Source organism: Dunckerocampus dactyliophorus, chromosome 11, assembly GCF_027744805.1.
Source record: "Dunckerocampus dactyliophorus isolate RoL2022-P2 chromosome 11, RoL_Ddac_1.1, whole genome shotgun sequence".
Classification (NCBI taxonomy): Eukaryota; Metazoa; Chordata; class Actinopteri; order Syngnathiformes; family Syngnathidae; genus Dunckerocampus; species Dunckerocampus dactyliophorus.
This window is the reverse complement of record NC_072829.1, coordinates 4,077,195-4,093,584: the sequence shown is the minus strand read 5'-3', so window position 1 is coordinate 4,093,584 and position 16,390 is coordinate 4,077,195. Positions and strand designations below refer to the sequence as shown.

General features: G+C 43.7%; 2 protein-coding genes and 1 long non-coding RNA gene across 5 annotated transcripts; 2 read left to right on the top strand and 1 right to left on the bottom strand.

The window, feature by feature from the left end:
* Positions 1–172: 172 nt before the first annotated feature.
* LOC129189851 (uncharacterized) lies at positions 173–1,112 on the top strand. Its single transcript, XR_008572891.1, has 3 exons — positions 173–505; positions 637–755; positions 834–1,112. It is a non-coding gene; the product is annotated as an uncharacterized LOC129189851 (long non-coding RNA).
* Positions 1,113–3,150: 2,038 nt separating this feature from the next.
* On the top strand, positions 3,151–15,779 carry rest (RE1-silencing transcription factor). 3 transcript variants are annotated; one of them, XM_054793083.1, is made up of 7 exons: positions 3,221–3,271; positions 4,907–4,950; positions 6,411–6,667; positions 6,735–7,256; positions 7,333–7,493; positions 7,568–7,651; positions 9,156–15,779. In XM_054793083.1, exons 3-7 carry the CDS (start codon positions 6,420–6,422, stop codon positions 10,658–10,660), a joined length of 2,520 nt encoding a protein of 839 aa, XP_054649058.1. In that variant the 5' UTR covers positions 3,221–3,271; positions 4,907–4,950; positions 6,411–6,419; the 3' UTR covers positions 10,661–15,779. The 3 variants fall into 3 exon arrangements, with proteins under 3 accessions (XP_054649057.1, XP_054649058.1, XP_054649059.1); XM_054793082.1 differs by lacking the exon at positions 4,907–4,950 and having other exon boundaries at positions 3,151–3,271; positions 6,408–6,667; XM_054793084.1 differs by lacking the exon at positions 3,221–3,271 and having other exon boundaries at positions 4,932–4,950; positions 6,408–6,667.
* On the bottom strand, positions 12,615–16,158 carry noa1 (nitric oxide associated 1). Its single transcript, XM_054793091.1, has 9 exons — positions 15,772–16,158; positions 14,413–15,330; positions 14,132–14,296; positions 13,964–14,068; positions 13,802–13,893; positions 13,595–13,726; positions 13,333–13,449; positions 13,147–13,264; positions 12,615–13,079 (listed from the first exon to the last, which is right to left on the bottom strand). The coding sequence occupies exons 1-9, from the start codon at positions 15,971–15,973 to the stop codon at positions 12,844–12,846; spliced, it is 2,085 nt and encodes a 694-aa protein (XP_054649066.1). The 5' UTR covers positions 15,974–16,158; the 3' UTR covers positions 12,615–12,843.
* Between the last annotated feature and the right edge of the window lie 232 nt (positions 16,159–16,390).

Genomic DNA, 16,390 nt, shown 5'->3' with positions numbered 1-16,390 from the left:
CTTGTGAAGAAGGCCAGCACCCTGTGCTCTCTGGCATTCGAGCCAAAGCAAGGACGCTGGTTGGTTACTTTAGAAGCAGCACACCTGCTAAGGTATGCTTTTTCCCTTTATTCCAATTGATAATAACGCTAACCGTTTGTCTGTGTTCCTACTGCAGTGATTTAACGGCCTACTCATCTGTATCTTTGAAGGAGAAGCTTACTCAAGTGCAGCTTCATCTGAGGATGGATACCGGTAACTTGAAATTAATTCAGGAAGTGGAGACCAGGTGGACCAGCACATATTTGATGCTGCAAGTTTGGTTGAGCTCAGGGAACCAGTTGGAGCAGCATTGCAACACGACATCCCCTTCTTGACCTCAGATGAATTCAGTATAATTGGAGGGTGCCTTTCCTTACCGTCTCCATTCTACGATGCCACTGGAGAGCTGTCAGCAGAGGAAAACGTGTCTGCCTCTAAAGTCGTACCACTCATGAAAATGCTGGAACAAACACTTCAAGAGGAGGTAACAAAGCCAGCACCTGCAGTGGCGCTCATCAGGCAACTGCCTGAGAAGCTGTACACTTTGCAGTTGATGAGCATCATGTCACTGGCTACACTTCTGGACCCCCGCTTTAAAGTCATCGTATTTTTCAGCCAAACAAAAGCCACAGAGGCAATAAAGCGACTGACCTCAGAGTGTTCCACCATTATAAGATCTAAACAAAACAGAGAGGAAATTCCCCAGGCTTCCACCTCTCATGATGTCACTGGAGGTAATCTATTATTTTACATTTTGAGATCATTTATTCTTATTAGAACACTAACATACATGATCTGTGGTTTATTTTTAGGTAGCAAACTGTGGCATTCTCTGGCCACCAGTGTCATGGAAGCAAGGAAAACCCAAAATGTAACTGCAGATGCCCATGTGGAGGTCCGGCGCTACCTTTCCGAACCAAATATCAGTAGGCTGGAAAACCCTCTGGTACACTGGGAGAGGCAAAAACTGTTGTACTCACATTTATATAGACTGGCAATTGCATTTTTGTGCACGCCAGCGTCTTCTGTCCCATGTGAAAGGGTGTTTTCAAAGGCTGGAGAAATTGTCAAAAAAAAAACAAATCGTTTAAAACCAAAAACTGTTGATAAACTGTTATTTCTTAATAAAAATGAATAAAATATACCCTGTCCTGTACATCATTGTCCTAGTTACACAAGCATATTCAGTGCCTTCTTCATAGTTCCACAAGCACTTGTCCTCTGCCTGCATAAGCCCATGCCATTTTTCTAAAGTGACAGAAAAACATTATTACACAACCTGCCATATCATATGATAGTACCATTTGGGGAAAATATACACAAACAGAATACATTCAAAAACTAATTTATTATACACTTATGTGGTAATTTATGTAGAGGCATTATTTGGTCATACATTTTTTGTTATTCATTGACACAAAAATTCAATGAATCATACACAATGTGGTTCAGATACAGCCGCCTGTGATTACACACCTGGCCAGTAGGTGGTTTCGTGTGCACATGACGCTTCGAGAAATGAACCCTTTCTCGAACAGTTTGGCTCACGTGGTTCGATACCCTGGAGGAATAAGCACTCTGGGGCATCAACTGCAACAAAACACATCATTAATCCAACAAAAAGGAAAAAATTGTCACAAAGAAAAAACGTCGCCACAAAGCACGTCAGCACTAGTGGAAGCACCTAGTGGCCGTTGGGTATCTGTGTGGAGTTTGCCAAAAACATGCATGTTAGGCTAATTGGCGAATCTAAATTGTCCATAGGTATGAATGTGAGTGTGAATGGTTGTTTGTCTATATGTGCCCTGCAACCAGTGCAGGGTGTACCCCGCCTCTCGCCCAAAGTCAGCGACCCTAATGAGGAAAAGCGGCATAGAAATCTAAGAATGTTATTTGAACGTTCTGACCATATTCTGGAAATGCTAGTTTGGAATGTTTGCAGAATGTGTGGAGTTCTACTTTTGTTATCGGAATGTTAGTTTCGAATGTTATGCAGAAACATTCACAGAACATTTCCAGAATGTTTAAACATTTTATTATAATATTTACAGAACATTTATGGAATGTTTAACCATTTTATTACAACATATATTCCCATGCTTATTTTGTTTACATGTACTTAATTCAGAATGTATGCTAAAACTCAAGAAGATTTCAAACTGAAAGTAAACCAATGTTTATAAAAGGAAAACTTCGGATTTTTTGACAGAAAGTTCTATGACATCCCCATCAACACATACATACAGGTATACATACACACACACACACACACACACACACACACACACACATATATATATACACTGCTCGAAAAAAATAAAGGGAACACTCAATTCACACTGCGTCAAAACCGCTGTGCCGTTATTCAAACTGTCCACTTAGGAAGCAACACAGATCGACAATCAATTTCACATGCTGTTGAGCAAATGGAATAGACAACAGGTGGTGTCTTTTTCCCCACTTTCACTTTGAGTGTGACTCCAAATCCAGACCTGCATGGGTTAAATTTGATTTCAGTTGATAATTTTTGTGTGATTTTGTTGTCAGCACATTAAACTATGTAAAGACCAAAATATTTAATAAGAATATTTCATTAATTTAGATCTAGAATGTGATATTTTAGTGTTCCCTTTATTTATTTTTTTTAGCAGAAATTGGTGTGTACACACATATACAAACAGTAGTAGTAGGTATGTATGTATATGTATGTGTGTAAACACCAATTTCGCAGTATACCCCCCTTGAAGAAATAACTAGAAAATGAACACATTCATACTATATCTTGTTTATTACGATATCAGGTTTATCTGTGCATATGCAAAATATTGGTATCGTGAATACTGGCCCTGTGTGATCTATAACAAAATATGGAGTATCGTTTCGGCCACTGTATATGGGGATAAAAGTATTCTTACAGTTGAGTTACAGACAAATACGGACAATACCTAAATAATATACGTATTATTATTTACTAAGCTCTAATTTGTGGTCAAATGATTCCACAAAAGCAGTTAGATATATTAATATATATACAGTATGAAGATATATATTGAAAGTTTTTTGTTAGTTTTTTGATTAAATTTTACCCGTCTCTGCTGGAGCTGCGTGATGACGTCATCTGTGCTACGTAAACGCTGTGCAGGAATGTGCGCAAACTTTTACTTCTTTCTGTCGGTCTTCTCCTCTGTCGACGTGTTAAAGTTCGCTAAATCTCAACGGCACCTTTGACTCGCTCGTCGCGGGAGAGTGGGTGAGTGTCCCCGGGCTCAGGGTGAGGGTTGTCGGCGTCGAAGTCAGCCCTTTGTCACCTTTTCTTTTGCCGAGCAAAGTTTGTTGGAGTTGGGAGGAAAATGGAGGCGGCCCAGAAAGACAAGAAGGCGCTGTCCGCCGCTGATCAGGACCATGGCTAACACTTTGGCTAACAAAACGACTCTCTTTTCGGGTTTTATTGCTCTTCAAGTTCTTTACTTCTTTTCATGGTTGTTATGTTTTTCACTGCAATGTCGGCGGGCTGCTTTTCGCTTCCGCAAAGTTTCGTCAAACTAAAATGGTGGCAGCAAATCACGACATTCACGCCGAAATTTTAGATCATCTTTTATGCCTTTCAAAGTCAGCTTTCGATCACCTCCGATTAGCATTTACAAAGTGACGGACTTGTTCCAAATGTTGCTTAAAAATGTACCACTGAAGCAGTTTTATGGTGTAGCCAAACTCCGAAATACTTAATCATCGTAAAGTTGTTTTTCTATGAGCCCATGTTTAGTATGAATACGTAGACGATGAGCAACAGCATACATATCAAGTGTTTTCAGTCCCAGCTAGTTATTATTAGTTGTCTTTTTCTATTGGGATTCCAAATGTGGCGCTGTCGACTCTGCTGGTGCTGTTTTCAAAATGGCTGACAAGCGTTCATAAGTTTGTTTTTTTTTCCCCCTCACTGTTACAAACTTACAGTGGTCACACAATTATGTCCATTGATGGACTTGTGGAATTTTCACACAACAGTTATGTCGTTTATGTCATTTATTGACTTAGCATGAAGAAAAGCCTGTTGTGCCACAAGCTACAAATGTTAGCAAGTGTGTTTGTTAGGATACAGCAGCCGACGTCAACTGATGGCCCGCGGGCCAGATCCATCCTACTGCAGCTTTCCAAGCGGGCCCCAGAACTCACTTGCCTCACTCGAGTCCACAGGCATGTGGGCCGAGGATAATAATAGAGAAATGTGTCACTATATTGTAGCACCAATGAGAGTTGCCATGGGACTACCCAACATGCCTTGCGGGCACTTTGTAAATAACAGTTAAAGTTGCGTGTTTGTTAGCGCCTAGTCGTTGTTACCCACATAAAATGGTAGTTCATTGTATTTCATCTTACCTGTTACGAGTGAGACTGTTGTTCAATGTGATGACCTCTGTTTGTTTGCACGGTGTTGCCAAGCTTGTTGTTAGCTATCGCTTGTAACTAAAAGAACAGCTCATTTAAGCAAGTTGAAGTGCCTCTGATCATGTCCTGTGCAACTCAAGATCACCACAACAGATGTGTTATGAAGCGCGACCAAGTTGGATGCGGTATGTGCGTTTAAGCTGTATGAGCAGCGCTACGATGCTTTTAGACTTGTAACGCCAAGCTACACATTCCCATTATAATGTGTTATGTGGTAGCGCCAAATGTATCTGTGGCGGCCCAAATTTATTCATGGCAGGCCAGCACAAATAAATGAACGTGTGGGAAACACTGAACCTACAAGTGGGATTAGATTTGACAGGCACTGTCTCCCACCATTTTATATATATATATATCATAAGGTAATGTGTGTACACAATCCTTGGAAATTAAACACCTGATACCTGACGGGTGGGGCGGTTGTGGATTTGTAAAATAGGACCCGTGCAAGACCCTGGACTTCAGCGGCATGCTGCAGTACAGGTAAAATGAGTCTGTTAACACTGACAAAGGCTAAAAAATACTAAAATATATAAAATAATAATACAAATCTTATGAATTGAATTGGGTTAATTCTTATGAAAGTTATTTTATAATTTTATATTCCAAAATATATATTTATAAATATCTTTATATTTAAGAAATAAATATAACATTGATAAAAGCGATAGCAAATAATATATTTTTATTTTTGTTATTAAAAATATTTTATTTCTAAAAATTACATATATTAAAAATATAATAAATAATATTATGGAATTATAAAATAATTGTTTTATATGTCATTTTTATATGTCATATATATATATATATATATATATATATATATATATATACACACACACACACACACACACACACACACAGTCAAACCTGTCTTAACAGCCACCTGCCTATATCTGCCACTGAAAAATCTCCGCAGAAAATTTACGTGTTATAGACCATGTGTATAGCTGTCACCTGTCTAACGCGGCCAGTGGCCACCCATTTTGTCTCCCTTGTTCAATATCTGACCGCATATAGCGGCCAAAATGCCGACTCAAGCAGAAGCTTCATACACGAAAAAGTTTTGTTTTTTAAGCAATGAAGCCGTCGTGTGTAGACTTTAATTACCGAGTCCTAGTTCGACATAAAAAAAACGTCTTCTTACTTTGCAATGCTGCCCTGAAAAGATTCAATGACGGCCAAAACGGTAATCTTCCCACTTTGCAATGCCGTGAATAGATTCTAAAATAGCCAAAACACCTGAATAAAACATCTAAAATATCATCGCACGATCTTTGCACCTCCTCCGCACTCAATTGTTCATGCACACACCCATTCATGACTGCTTCACGCGTATCCTGTACATATATCCTCGGGCTCGTTCACTTAAAATTTGTATTTCTTGATTTTAAAATCGTGTTTTTAAAAAAAATCAAAGATGGAAATTTGTGACGTTCTGCAGGACAGGAGCGAGCGTCCCCTGTCCTGCGCTCTTATTTGGTGGGCTGTGCCATCTCCGGGGGGGAAGAGGCAGCCGCTTCATGCCTGGTGGCCGCGCAGCTGCGGTCAATTAACATTTGTGGCGGATAAAAGGCCAGCGCCGTCGAATGTGCGGGGCTGGTTCATTTTTGTTATTGATATTACCAGTTTCCTCACCGGAGCTGTTACCTAGATTTACCTACCTATTTATGTGTCAACAGAGCGTTTTCCCCTATGTTTCTTGGTTTTGCTCCAGTTTTTTGTGAATACATGTTAATATGTGTGCGCACAAATTCAAAATGGCCGCCAACCTGTCTATAGCGGCCACTTTTGCCGTTTCCCTTCAGTGGCCACTATACAGTAGACAGGTTTGACTGTGTGTGTGTGTGTGTGTGTGTGTGTATGTATATATATATATATATATATATATATATATATATACTTTTAACTTCAGTGCGTCCATGTTGTCATCTCAGCAGAACGTCAACATGGACACTCCCTCCATGTTCTCGATGGAGACGTTTCCCATTGGGGTTTCCTTGATGGACAACGATCAGAGCCTCAGTGATGTGGCCAAAAATTCTGCCGCACCTCAGCTGGTCATGCTGGCCAACGTGGCCGCGGTGGCAGCAGCGGATGGCTGCGGCGAGGGCAGCGTAGCGGATGAGAAGGAGATGATGGAGCTGAAGACGGTGGGGTGCGGTTACTCGGACAGCGAGGACGAGGGTGTCATCAGGTAGTATGCGTGAGGACTGACAAATCAAGTTGGTGTCAGCTGACATGCTCCACCCCCTTTCTTCCAGGTACACTTATGACAATCAGAACCACAGTGAGGCCTGCACCATGGACTACTCAGAATCTGTGGGCCTTTGCCCTGTGCAAGCACAAAATGATGGACAAGAGGACAAGGACAAAGCAGAAGACCTGTCCCAAAACTTGGGCGGGCCCACAGCATTGCCGGACCCCAAACCCAAAGACGGAGCTCCACGGCGAGTCCCGCCAGAGGGTGTGAAGAAGAAGAAGCCTTTTCACTGTAAACCCTGTCATTTCCAAGCGCATAACGAGAAAGAGTTTGTAGAACATCTGAGAACGCACGCCGTCAGCAAGATGATGGTCGTCAACCGGGTGGAGGGGAGGAGCAAAGCCCAAGAGGCAGAAACAGCCCAGGGTCAGGCGCCATCATGTGAGGAGGGGAAGGAAGCCTCGGGGGCCAGCGCTGACAGCAAAGGGCTGATTCGCTGCGAACGCTGTGGCTATAACACCAACCGCTACGACCACTACGTGGCACACCTCAAACACCACAGCAAGGAGGGCGACGACCACAGGTAGAAAAGGGCTCCTTTTAAATTTGTATTGTTTATTGGGGGAGTACATATAAAAATGCAAAATGTGCTCTTGCAGGGTGTTCAAGTGCACGTTGTGTGCGTACAGCACGGTCAGTCAGTATCATTGGAGGAAACACCTGAGAAACCATTTCCCCAGCAAACTGCACACGTGCACTCAGTGTTCGTACTTCTCAGACCGCAAGAGCAACTACATCCAACACATCCGCACGCACACGGGTATGAGAGAGAGCAAAAGAATGTTCCAACCTGTGCTTCATTCCTGCATGCTAATGTGTGCGCGTGCCTTGTAGGTGTGCGTCCTTTCCAGTGCCCGTACTGCGACTACTCCAGCTCCCAGAAGACACACCTGACAAGACACAAGAGGACTCACTCGGGTCAGTAGGCCACTCTTAGGATGTTCCATGAATCCAGGTGTTCAAATACTGTACATCTTCATCACCATTAGGAAGCTGTTGTGATAATCATTTTTTCATGGATTAGAAGAGATTAATTGTCGGCTTGTTTGTTCACGCAAGCACTCGATGGAAGAGAGACACGGTAAACACTTAACTGACTTCCTGTGTCTGCTTCCTCTATACCAGGGGTGTCCAAAGTGTGGCCCAGGGGCCACTCTCCGCCTGCGGCACATTATGAAAATATAATTTAACAAGAAAACAAAAAAAAAACAACAGGAGCAGCAAAAATGGAAAAACATAAGAGAAAAATTGTAATCTAACAAGAAAGTTTTAATTTTATGAGAATATGGTAATATTCTGTGGAAAAATAACATTTTAGAAACAAAGTTGAAATATTAAAGAAAGACCTTATTTTTGTAAAGTCGTAACCTTATGAAAAACAAAAATAAATTTGTATAAAATCAAATAGTTAAATTGTGAAAATGTTATGAGAATAAAGTCAAAATGTTATGGGAAAGTCATAACTGAGGAAAAAAATGGCAGCTGTAATTTTATGAGAATAAAGTGAAACAATTATCAGAAAAATGTCATTCTAATGAGAAAAAAAATTCACACATTTTACAAGAATAAACCAGTAATATGAGGAGAAGTAATGTAGCATAGAGTTGAAATATTAAAGAGACTTTTTTAAAAAAAAGTCGTAATATTCCATCCATCCATTTTCTATGTCACTTATCCTAATTAGGGTTGTGGGGTATGCTGGAGCCTATCCCAGTTGACTTCGGGTGAGAGGCAGGGTACACTCTGGACTAGTCGCCAGCCAATCGTAGGGCACAAGTCGTAATATTCTTTTTTTTTTTTTTTAAACAATAAATAAAGTTGTAATTTTTGTAAAAAAAAATATATATATATATATTCTGAAAATAAAGTCAAAATCTTATGGGAATACAATCGGAACCAAAAGAGGAAAAAAATGGCAGCAATGTAAAGTAATTTTATGAGAATAGTCAAAATATTGTATTCCAACAAGAAAAAAGTCACAATTTTGAGATTAAACTTGTCATTTTATGAGGAAAACATAATGTCATTTTAGTGACCGAGTTGAAATATTAAAGAATAAATGTTTTAAGTTGTAATATGAGAAACAAAACAAAGTTCTAATATTTGGAAAATTAGGTCGGGGACAAAGCTATACTAAGAGATACTAATAATGTGCTTTTCCACCTACTGATGACAAAGCTGAGATGCAGTTTTTTCTTGAAATATATATAACTTCTTAGCATATCTACATGTGTTGCTTTACAAAAATATCAAGAGTGGCCCTTCAATCCTTTCATTTTTCACTATGTGGCCCTTCGTGGAAAAAGTTTGGACACCCCTGCTCTATACAGTATATGCATCCAACATGGCAAACTGTACAAAAGGAATACATGCTAGCACAGGCAAAGCTTCAATATCATCCCTAAATGTTTCTCTTGTGCAGGCGAGCGACCTTTCAAGTGCGAGAGCTGCAACTACCTGGCTGCGAACCAGCACGAGGTGACCCGCCACGCCCGCCAGGTCCACAATGGTCCCAAACCCCTGGCCTGCCCGTACTGCGAATACAAGACCGCCGACCGCAGCAACTTTAAGAAACACGTGGAGCTTCACCTCAACCCCCGTCAATTCCTCTGCCCTCTGTGCGAGTACGCCGCCTCCAAAAAGTGCAACCTGCAGTACCACATAAAGTCTCGCCATGCCGGCTGCGACGTCACTGTGGACGTCTCCAAAGTCAAACTGCGAGTCAAAAAGCACCCCAGCGGTGTTGAGGAGCCCCCAAAAACGGGAAAGACGGCAAACCTGTCCAGCGTTGAGGAGGACTTGGAGGCTGAGGAGTCCGCTCCAAGTGAGAAACCGTCAGATCCCATCAATCTGTCCATCAGAAAGCGCGGCAAACCAGGACAGAGTGAAGACCCAGAAGAACTTCCGAGGAAATGCAATGGAAATGCTGAGAAGGTGGCAAAGACAAACAAGCTGGAGCAAGAGAAAACCATCACAACCAGACAAAAGAAGATGAAGGAGAATAACGAGGACTTAAAGGGGAAGAAAAGAGTCAAGAAGATGGCAGCAGATGTTCCTGACCCACAACCAACAAAGGGAGAGCGTAAGAAGTGTGAAGTGGGAGGAGCAGCGAGCCATCAAGGTGGGAATGAGAGCAGCAAGCCGAGAAGGCCCGCAGGGAAGACCTCCAAACGAGAAGAACCCAATGAGAGCCTCAACACTCCAGAGCCTCTTGAGAAGAACGTCCAAGAAAACAACAAGAAGAGGAAAGTGGCGGAAGCTCTCGATCTTTCTTCAAAGTCTTCATACGTGCCGCCTTCTAAAGTCCGGCGGGTCAGACCTGGCAACAAGTGGCTGTCAGCTCCAGCTTGCAAAGACACGGCCGAGGAAAGCGATGCCGTTGATGCGCCGCACGAGTCCACCCTACCCGCTAAGCGTACCAGGAGGTCCACCAGGATAACTTCAGTATGTGGACAGAAAGATCAGTCAAGTACGCCGGAGGCACCAGAATGTTCCGCCCACCTTGATGAGTCAACTCCAACCCCCCAGTGCGACACCCCATCTCAGGTAAACACACCGTTGGATGAACCCCCGTTGGCGAAACCCGCCTCACCACCTGCTGTGGCACTTCCGGCACCGCAAGGCAAGGCGGCCGACCCAGAGGACGACGAGGGCGTCCACAGCAGCCACGAAGGAGCGAGTGACATCAGCGACAGCGCCTCTGAAGGCAGCGTGGACTCAGGCCTCAACAGCAACAGCGTCAACTCTGGAAAAATGCCCAACGACCCCGAAACACCCACCGAGGAAATTCCAACTCCGACCGAGCTCAAAAGTCACATGTGCATCTTCTGTGATCGCCATTTCCCCCTGGAGGTAGAGTACCGCCGCCACCTGAACCGGCACCTTGTCAACGTCTACTACATGGATGCCGTCCACGGACCCAAGTAACGGCAATGTAGATCTCGGATCGTTCCTGCAGCAGGTCTTCCCACACTCAACTTTGAAATGATAAGGTCCTGAAAAGATGCTGTGGCATCACACGGACCAATCGGGAGGGGCTGCAGTCAACTTTGGACTTCTAACAGATGCGGAAAATGAACTTTGTTTTCGATGTTTGACAATCAGTCTTTATTTTTACTTATATCTACCTTTGACGCATCAACCTGAGCATTTTGCTTCTATGCAATAATTCCACATGAATACTTTGTGAAATTCACCTCTTTCAAAATCAGCTTTTTAACAAGCTTCCGGAATCAGCAGCGATACCGATCCCAACATGCCAGCTGACTCCTCACCTGCACACAGCAGCCACTTCATCAAACGACATTCAATATCAAAAATTCTTAAAGATTATGCTCAGTGTCGGGACGATAAAGTTTAAGTTGTTTAAGTCAACTATGTGGACTATTTCATCTAGTGGTGGTCCACCGTTTTATGATTATTTTTAAAAAGTGCCCACTTAAGTCGATGTCAACGTAAAATGTGAGTCAAATTTCTGTGAAAAATGATTCCGTGTAGGTCGACATGAGTTGTGGTATTGGTAACTATCATAATCACTAAGCAGTGTGAAATGACAACATACATACATAGCTACTGTCTACATACACAGCATTAAAACGAACACTCTGTGACTTCCTGTTCAGTGCAAAGTAAGTTTCAAAATAAAAAAAAATGCTTTTTGTGCAGAAAAAGATTATTATAGTCTAGACGGACAACAAAATTACCGCAGCAGCTCTGTTTGATGAAGAGTATAAAATACAGTAATCCATCACCCCTTCAAGTTTTGCGGCTTCACTATCAAGTTTTTTTCTAAAATATATTAATAAATCTTACCGTTTTGTGGTTGAATACTGCCTATTAGTCCAAATGCATATTTAAGCAAACTATGTATTTTTTGCTCAAATTAATCTTACCATTTTTACTCTTGAAAATGCTGAAGTAAAATACAAATACAAGGCATTCAGAAGACGCATTCATAGACCGTGACAATATGTAGTATTTCTATACTTGTCACTTGGTGTCAGTAATGTGATGTTCAGTGAGACACAAGCGCCAGACTTGAATGCCGGAACAACAGGCTTTTGTTGCAGGTTTGAATGATCTCACAAGAGGCACAATAATCCCTAACACTGCTATAATCCCTACTGCTGCGTCTGTAACCCATGCCAAGCGAAATCTCAACTTGGAACCCCCAAGGTCACTTCCTATCTGCCCACCACTCTCCTAGCACCGGTACAAATTACCAGTAACAAACATGAGCATGAGTCTTATGTGGCTTATTTACTCTTATGTCTACAATGTTGGGTAATATGAGTGGAAAGGTTAATGGAGGGGTGTTATTTCATGTCTCAGCGCTCTTAATGCTCTTAATGCGCTACAATGTCGTAAACAGGTTTTCTACATCCGAAAAATCTTCCACTTTCCTACTGCGCGGAAAATCACTTATCTCGGTCGGGTCTGGAACGAATTGACCACGATAAACGAGGGATTGCTGCATGAATTTGAAAGGATAAGAATCGAAATAAAATTGTGCACAAATGGAAGAAACCAATGTCAATAAACTGCCGTAGGTTGACAATTCTTTACTTACCGTCCATTCTTCTCCAAAATCGCACAAATTAAATTTGCAGGCAATGACCATCTCAACTTTCTGTTACGTCGGCAACCGCTTGTGTTGCCATTTCAAGGGGTGTGTACCTAAATAGGTTCCACTGTACTAATGTAACTTATTGTGCTTGCATGAAAAATGAATGCATCAGTTTTCTGATGTTTTCAAGAAAACCATTCCCAGTACGTGTACCTAATGAAGTGGCTGCTGAGTGTGGATCAGATCAGGTAGTTCAGGTTGAGATGTATTAATTTCCTGAAAAGGTGAAATGAACTGAGACCATGTAATGGTTTATCACTTTTGCATTTTAATCACTTGCTTTTCATACATTTGTCCTTTAAATAATAAAGCACACACATCAGTGATAGAAAATGAGTTGACAACACCAACTGTCATGGTGAGATTAAAGCATCTCCTGGGAGAGGGTGGCGCATTCTGCGTCTTAAAGTGACGGGGCGTTCCTTTCACTCCGTCACGCATGTGAATTCAAATCATTTAGGAAGTAGTTTGACTTACACCTTCCTCACTTTTTCGTGGGCTTCACCTGCCGCCTCTTGGCGACACGGGCCGACAGTCCAGCATCCTGCATCCTCGACGGTTTGAGCACTTTGTAGGCGGCGGATTTTGGGATTCGCGCCCCCTTCAGGGAGACCACATGAGGAAGTAGCGGCGGCGTCCTTAGACCGAAGCCGACCAACGGCGGGCCGTGAACCATCAACAGAAGCTTCTGGCCCTCCGGTGCTGTCACCGCCACCCATCCTGCAGACAGCATTGGTTTCTATGACAACTGACCGGCAACACTGAGGGGTTAGTGTGAGCGGCATACCTGCAGACGACAGCTTGATGTCGGCCGTCGCCTCCAGGTGACCTCGACCCTCCAGCTGGACCTCCTGAGGAAGCAACGCCGGAAACTCCTTCATCCGCTCCTCACCTCCCGCCGGCACCTGAACACAAATCCACATGAATCCTGCAATGATCTCAACTTGAGCAGACCGGAATTGTGACGTCTCACCCCCAGCAGCTCACGTCCGGCATGTTTCTGATAAACACTGTCTGCTTTCTCCAGGCTGCTGATGTGAACCGGAAGTTGAGACGAGGCAATGACGGAAAACCAGCAGGACTTTTCCCCCTGAAACGGCATGATCCACAACAGCTGATCAGAATTTGACACTTCAGTAACATTTCTCAGCTTCCACTCCGAATTTCAAGTTGAATTTACTGGTGTTTTTTCTTTTTAAGAATAAAAAGCACGTTTTTCTTAACTTTTGCCTCACCTCCAGGAGGTCGATCCTGGCCAGAGCTCCCACAAAGAGACTCATTCCGGGCTTCAGTACGAAGGTGCGAGGTATGATAGCCTGCGTGGGAACCACAGCTTTCACTTCCTGTTCGTTCAGCAACCTGAGAACCTGTGGACACAAGTTCAGAATCGTTAACATGGTGAAGGTTCCGAACCGGCTTGCTCGTTACTCATTTATCCTCACATCGTGTTCCTTCATGATTCCTGGTGTGTCGAAGAGCCAGTGCGCATCTTTCAGTTCATTGTAGGTAAACTCATGAACCGAGTCTTCTTTTTCTGTAAATCTTTGATTTGTTAAAACACAATCAATCAACCAATCAGATGCCAAGAGTGTCCAGTTTCTCACCCGTGGTCATCTCTTCATCTCCGTTCTCTCCAAAGGCTAAACTGTCTGGGTCAAACTCAATCATTCCCTGTCTGACGTTGGGTAGGAACGTTCTACCCACGCGACCTGAACAGGAAAAGGACAGGTTGGTTGGTTGTTAGCCACGCCCCCTACTTTTTCTGCTCTTACCCACTAAGTACCCCCGGCGGCGAAAGTCTTGCAGCCGCTTCATTTCATCCGGCGAGAGCTCATCCTCCATCTGTCTGCGTGATTCTTGAAGACGCCGCTGCCGCCGGAACATTCTATACGGGGTCGGGTTGATGATGGGGAACTTGAGCAGGTTCAGGGTGGTGCCTGAACACAACACCGTCACATCACGAGAAGGTTTAAAAAACAAACTTCAATTAACCGCTTGATGAGTTGTCATCAGTGCTCCCAGCATGCTTTGCGGACCTCGGTGCCAAACTCACCAGGCCACGGGGAAATAGTGGCTTTGCGAATGCTGGAGGTTTTGGATTTGCAGAAGTCGGACTCCAGCAACGTGTTGAAGAGCGTTGATTTTCCCGCATTGGCACTTCCAACCAGGTAGACATCACCTTTGTACTTCCATGCCCTCTGCAGGCTGGAGATCAGGCCCTCAATCCCGTACCCGGTCTTAGCACTGATCAGGTGGACGTCGGTCACCTGAGTCCCAAAACCGGCATACTGGCAATACTGGGACAGCTGCCGTTTAATCCGCTGCAGGTAGTTTGGCGAGTCTCCCGGAAGGAGGTCAATCTTGTTGCCGAGGACGACGATATGTTTGTTGCTGCCCACCAATTCCGGCAGATCAGGGATGATGGAGTCTGGGACATCCAGGAGGTCCACACAAAGAAGCACGAGTGCCCTCTGGGACCGGATCTTCTGCACCACGTCGCGGAACTCATCCTTGGACACTTTCAGACTCAGAGCCTTTTGGTGATGGCGAAGCAAGTGGCAGCGCTGGCAAGTGGCACTGCTCAGGCGCTCTTCCTGCAGCAGGACCTTGTATTTCTCACTTGGCAGGTATCCCGGGATGGTGGCATCTGTGCAGTGCAGGATGCTGCCACAGCCCATGCAGCAGGTGTCGCTACTGGGTTCATCCAAATCTGGCGAACCGTAGATCTTATGCTCGTGTTTCAGAGACTTGTTCTTCTTTTTTGAGGCCACGACACTCTGGTCCAGGGGAAAGTCCACGTCCTGGAACTGGATGCAAGATTCCAAAACATGATCCTGCCAAGTTAGGTCCTTCGAACCCTGGACCTGAATCTGCACAGACCTGGAGCGAGTCTGCTGGGGAGGAGGGGCGGTCTGCTGCTTTGGACCTACACTGTTCACAATTCTGGGTTCCTCCTCTTGATCTGGGAGACCTGGAGACAGGTTTATTGATGACAACTCAACAACATTTTGTAAGTGTTGCTTATCGAGTAACCAAGTTTTATGTATTTTTCACCAAGGGTGTTCTGTATAAAATATTTGCTGCACATTGATTTGTCACCAAGGTAGAGTGCATAAAACTATACACACACCTGTGAATATTCTCATTCATCCAGGTCATTGTATTCTCATTCAATCGATCGCAACTGTACTTTGCAAGTTGTCGAAGAAGACGTTAGCTGTCCTATCTAGTCTGACTGGTGTGTGTTCCATCAAGTCTTTGAGCAAGAACTGATGAAGCCTGCTCGGATTAGAGGCAAAACGTCTTCTAAAACAATTTAAACAGTCCGCTTGCGATCGATTGAATGCCCTGAGACCACACAGACACACACACACACAAAATACGAACAGTGGAGCGCATGCGCAATATGCACCTGTCAAGTCCACAAAAAAGAACTGTTCTTCCTGGTTCGGGTCCACCGTACAGCTCCTTTCGGGGCCACGGAGTCTGCCGTGGACATGGCGGGGAGTGGCGTGTCCCAGCGTGGCCTTGAAACCCGGAAGTGAGCCGGTACGTTCAGCTGTTAACCGGAGCACGCGACCGAAGCGAGCGGTCACGCGCACAACGTTTAACATTTTTCACCGACTAGCGTGCTAATTCTATTTCCTGCTAAGGAAGTGACGTAGCCACGAAGTTAACGATGAAAATCCCGCCACTAAAATTTGTAATACTAAAAAACAACGATTAGCGTCGGACACAAAAAAGACAGAATGGACACACGTGACCGATACATTCTTTTTCACGTCTTACGTGATGACGCAATTGAAAGCCAGATAATCACTGTAGACAGGATATATCACTCTGCTTCGATTAGGGAACCAAAAACAGAGTTTTTTTTCCTGGTGCTTGAGTGGTCCAGTCACATAAAGTGTATTTTATCACAATCAGTTTAAATTCCCGTACGTTTTGAAAACATTACACGTTTTAAATAGTTTATCGAATAAACAAGGTGAAGACAACAACAACGTCGACGTTCGAGAGAGAGAGAGAGA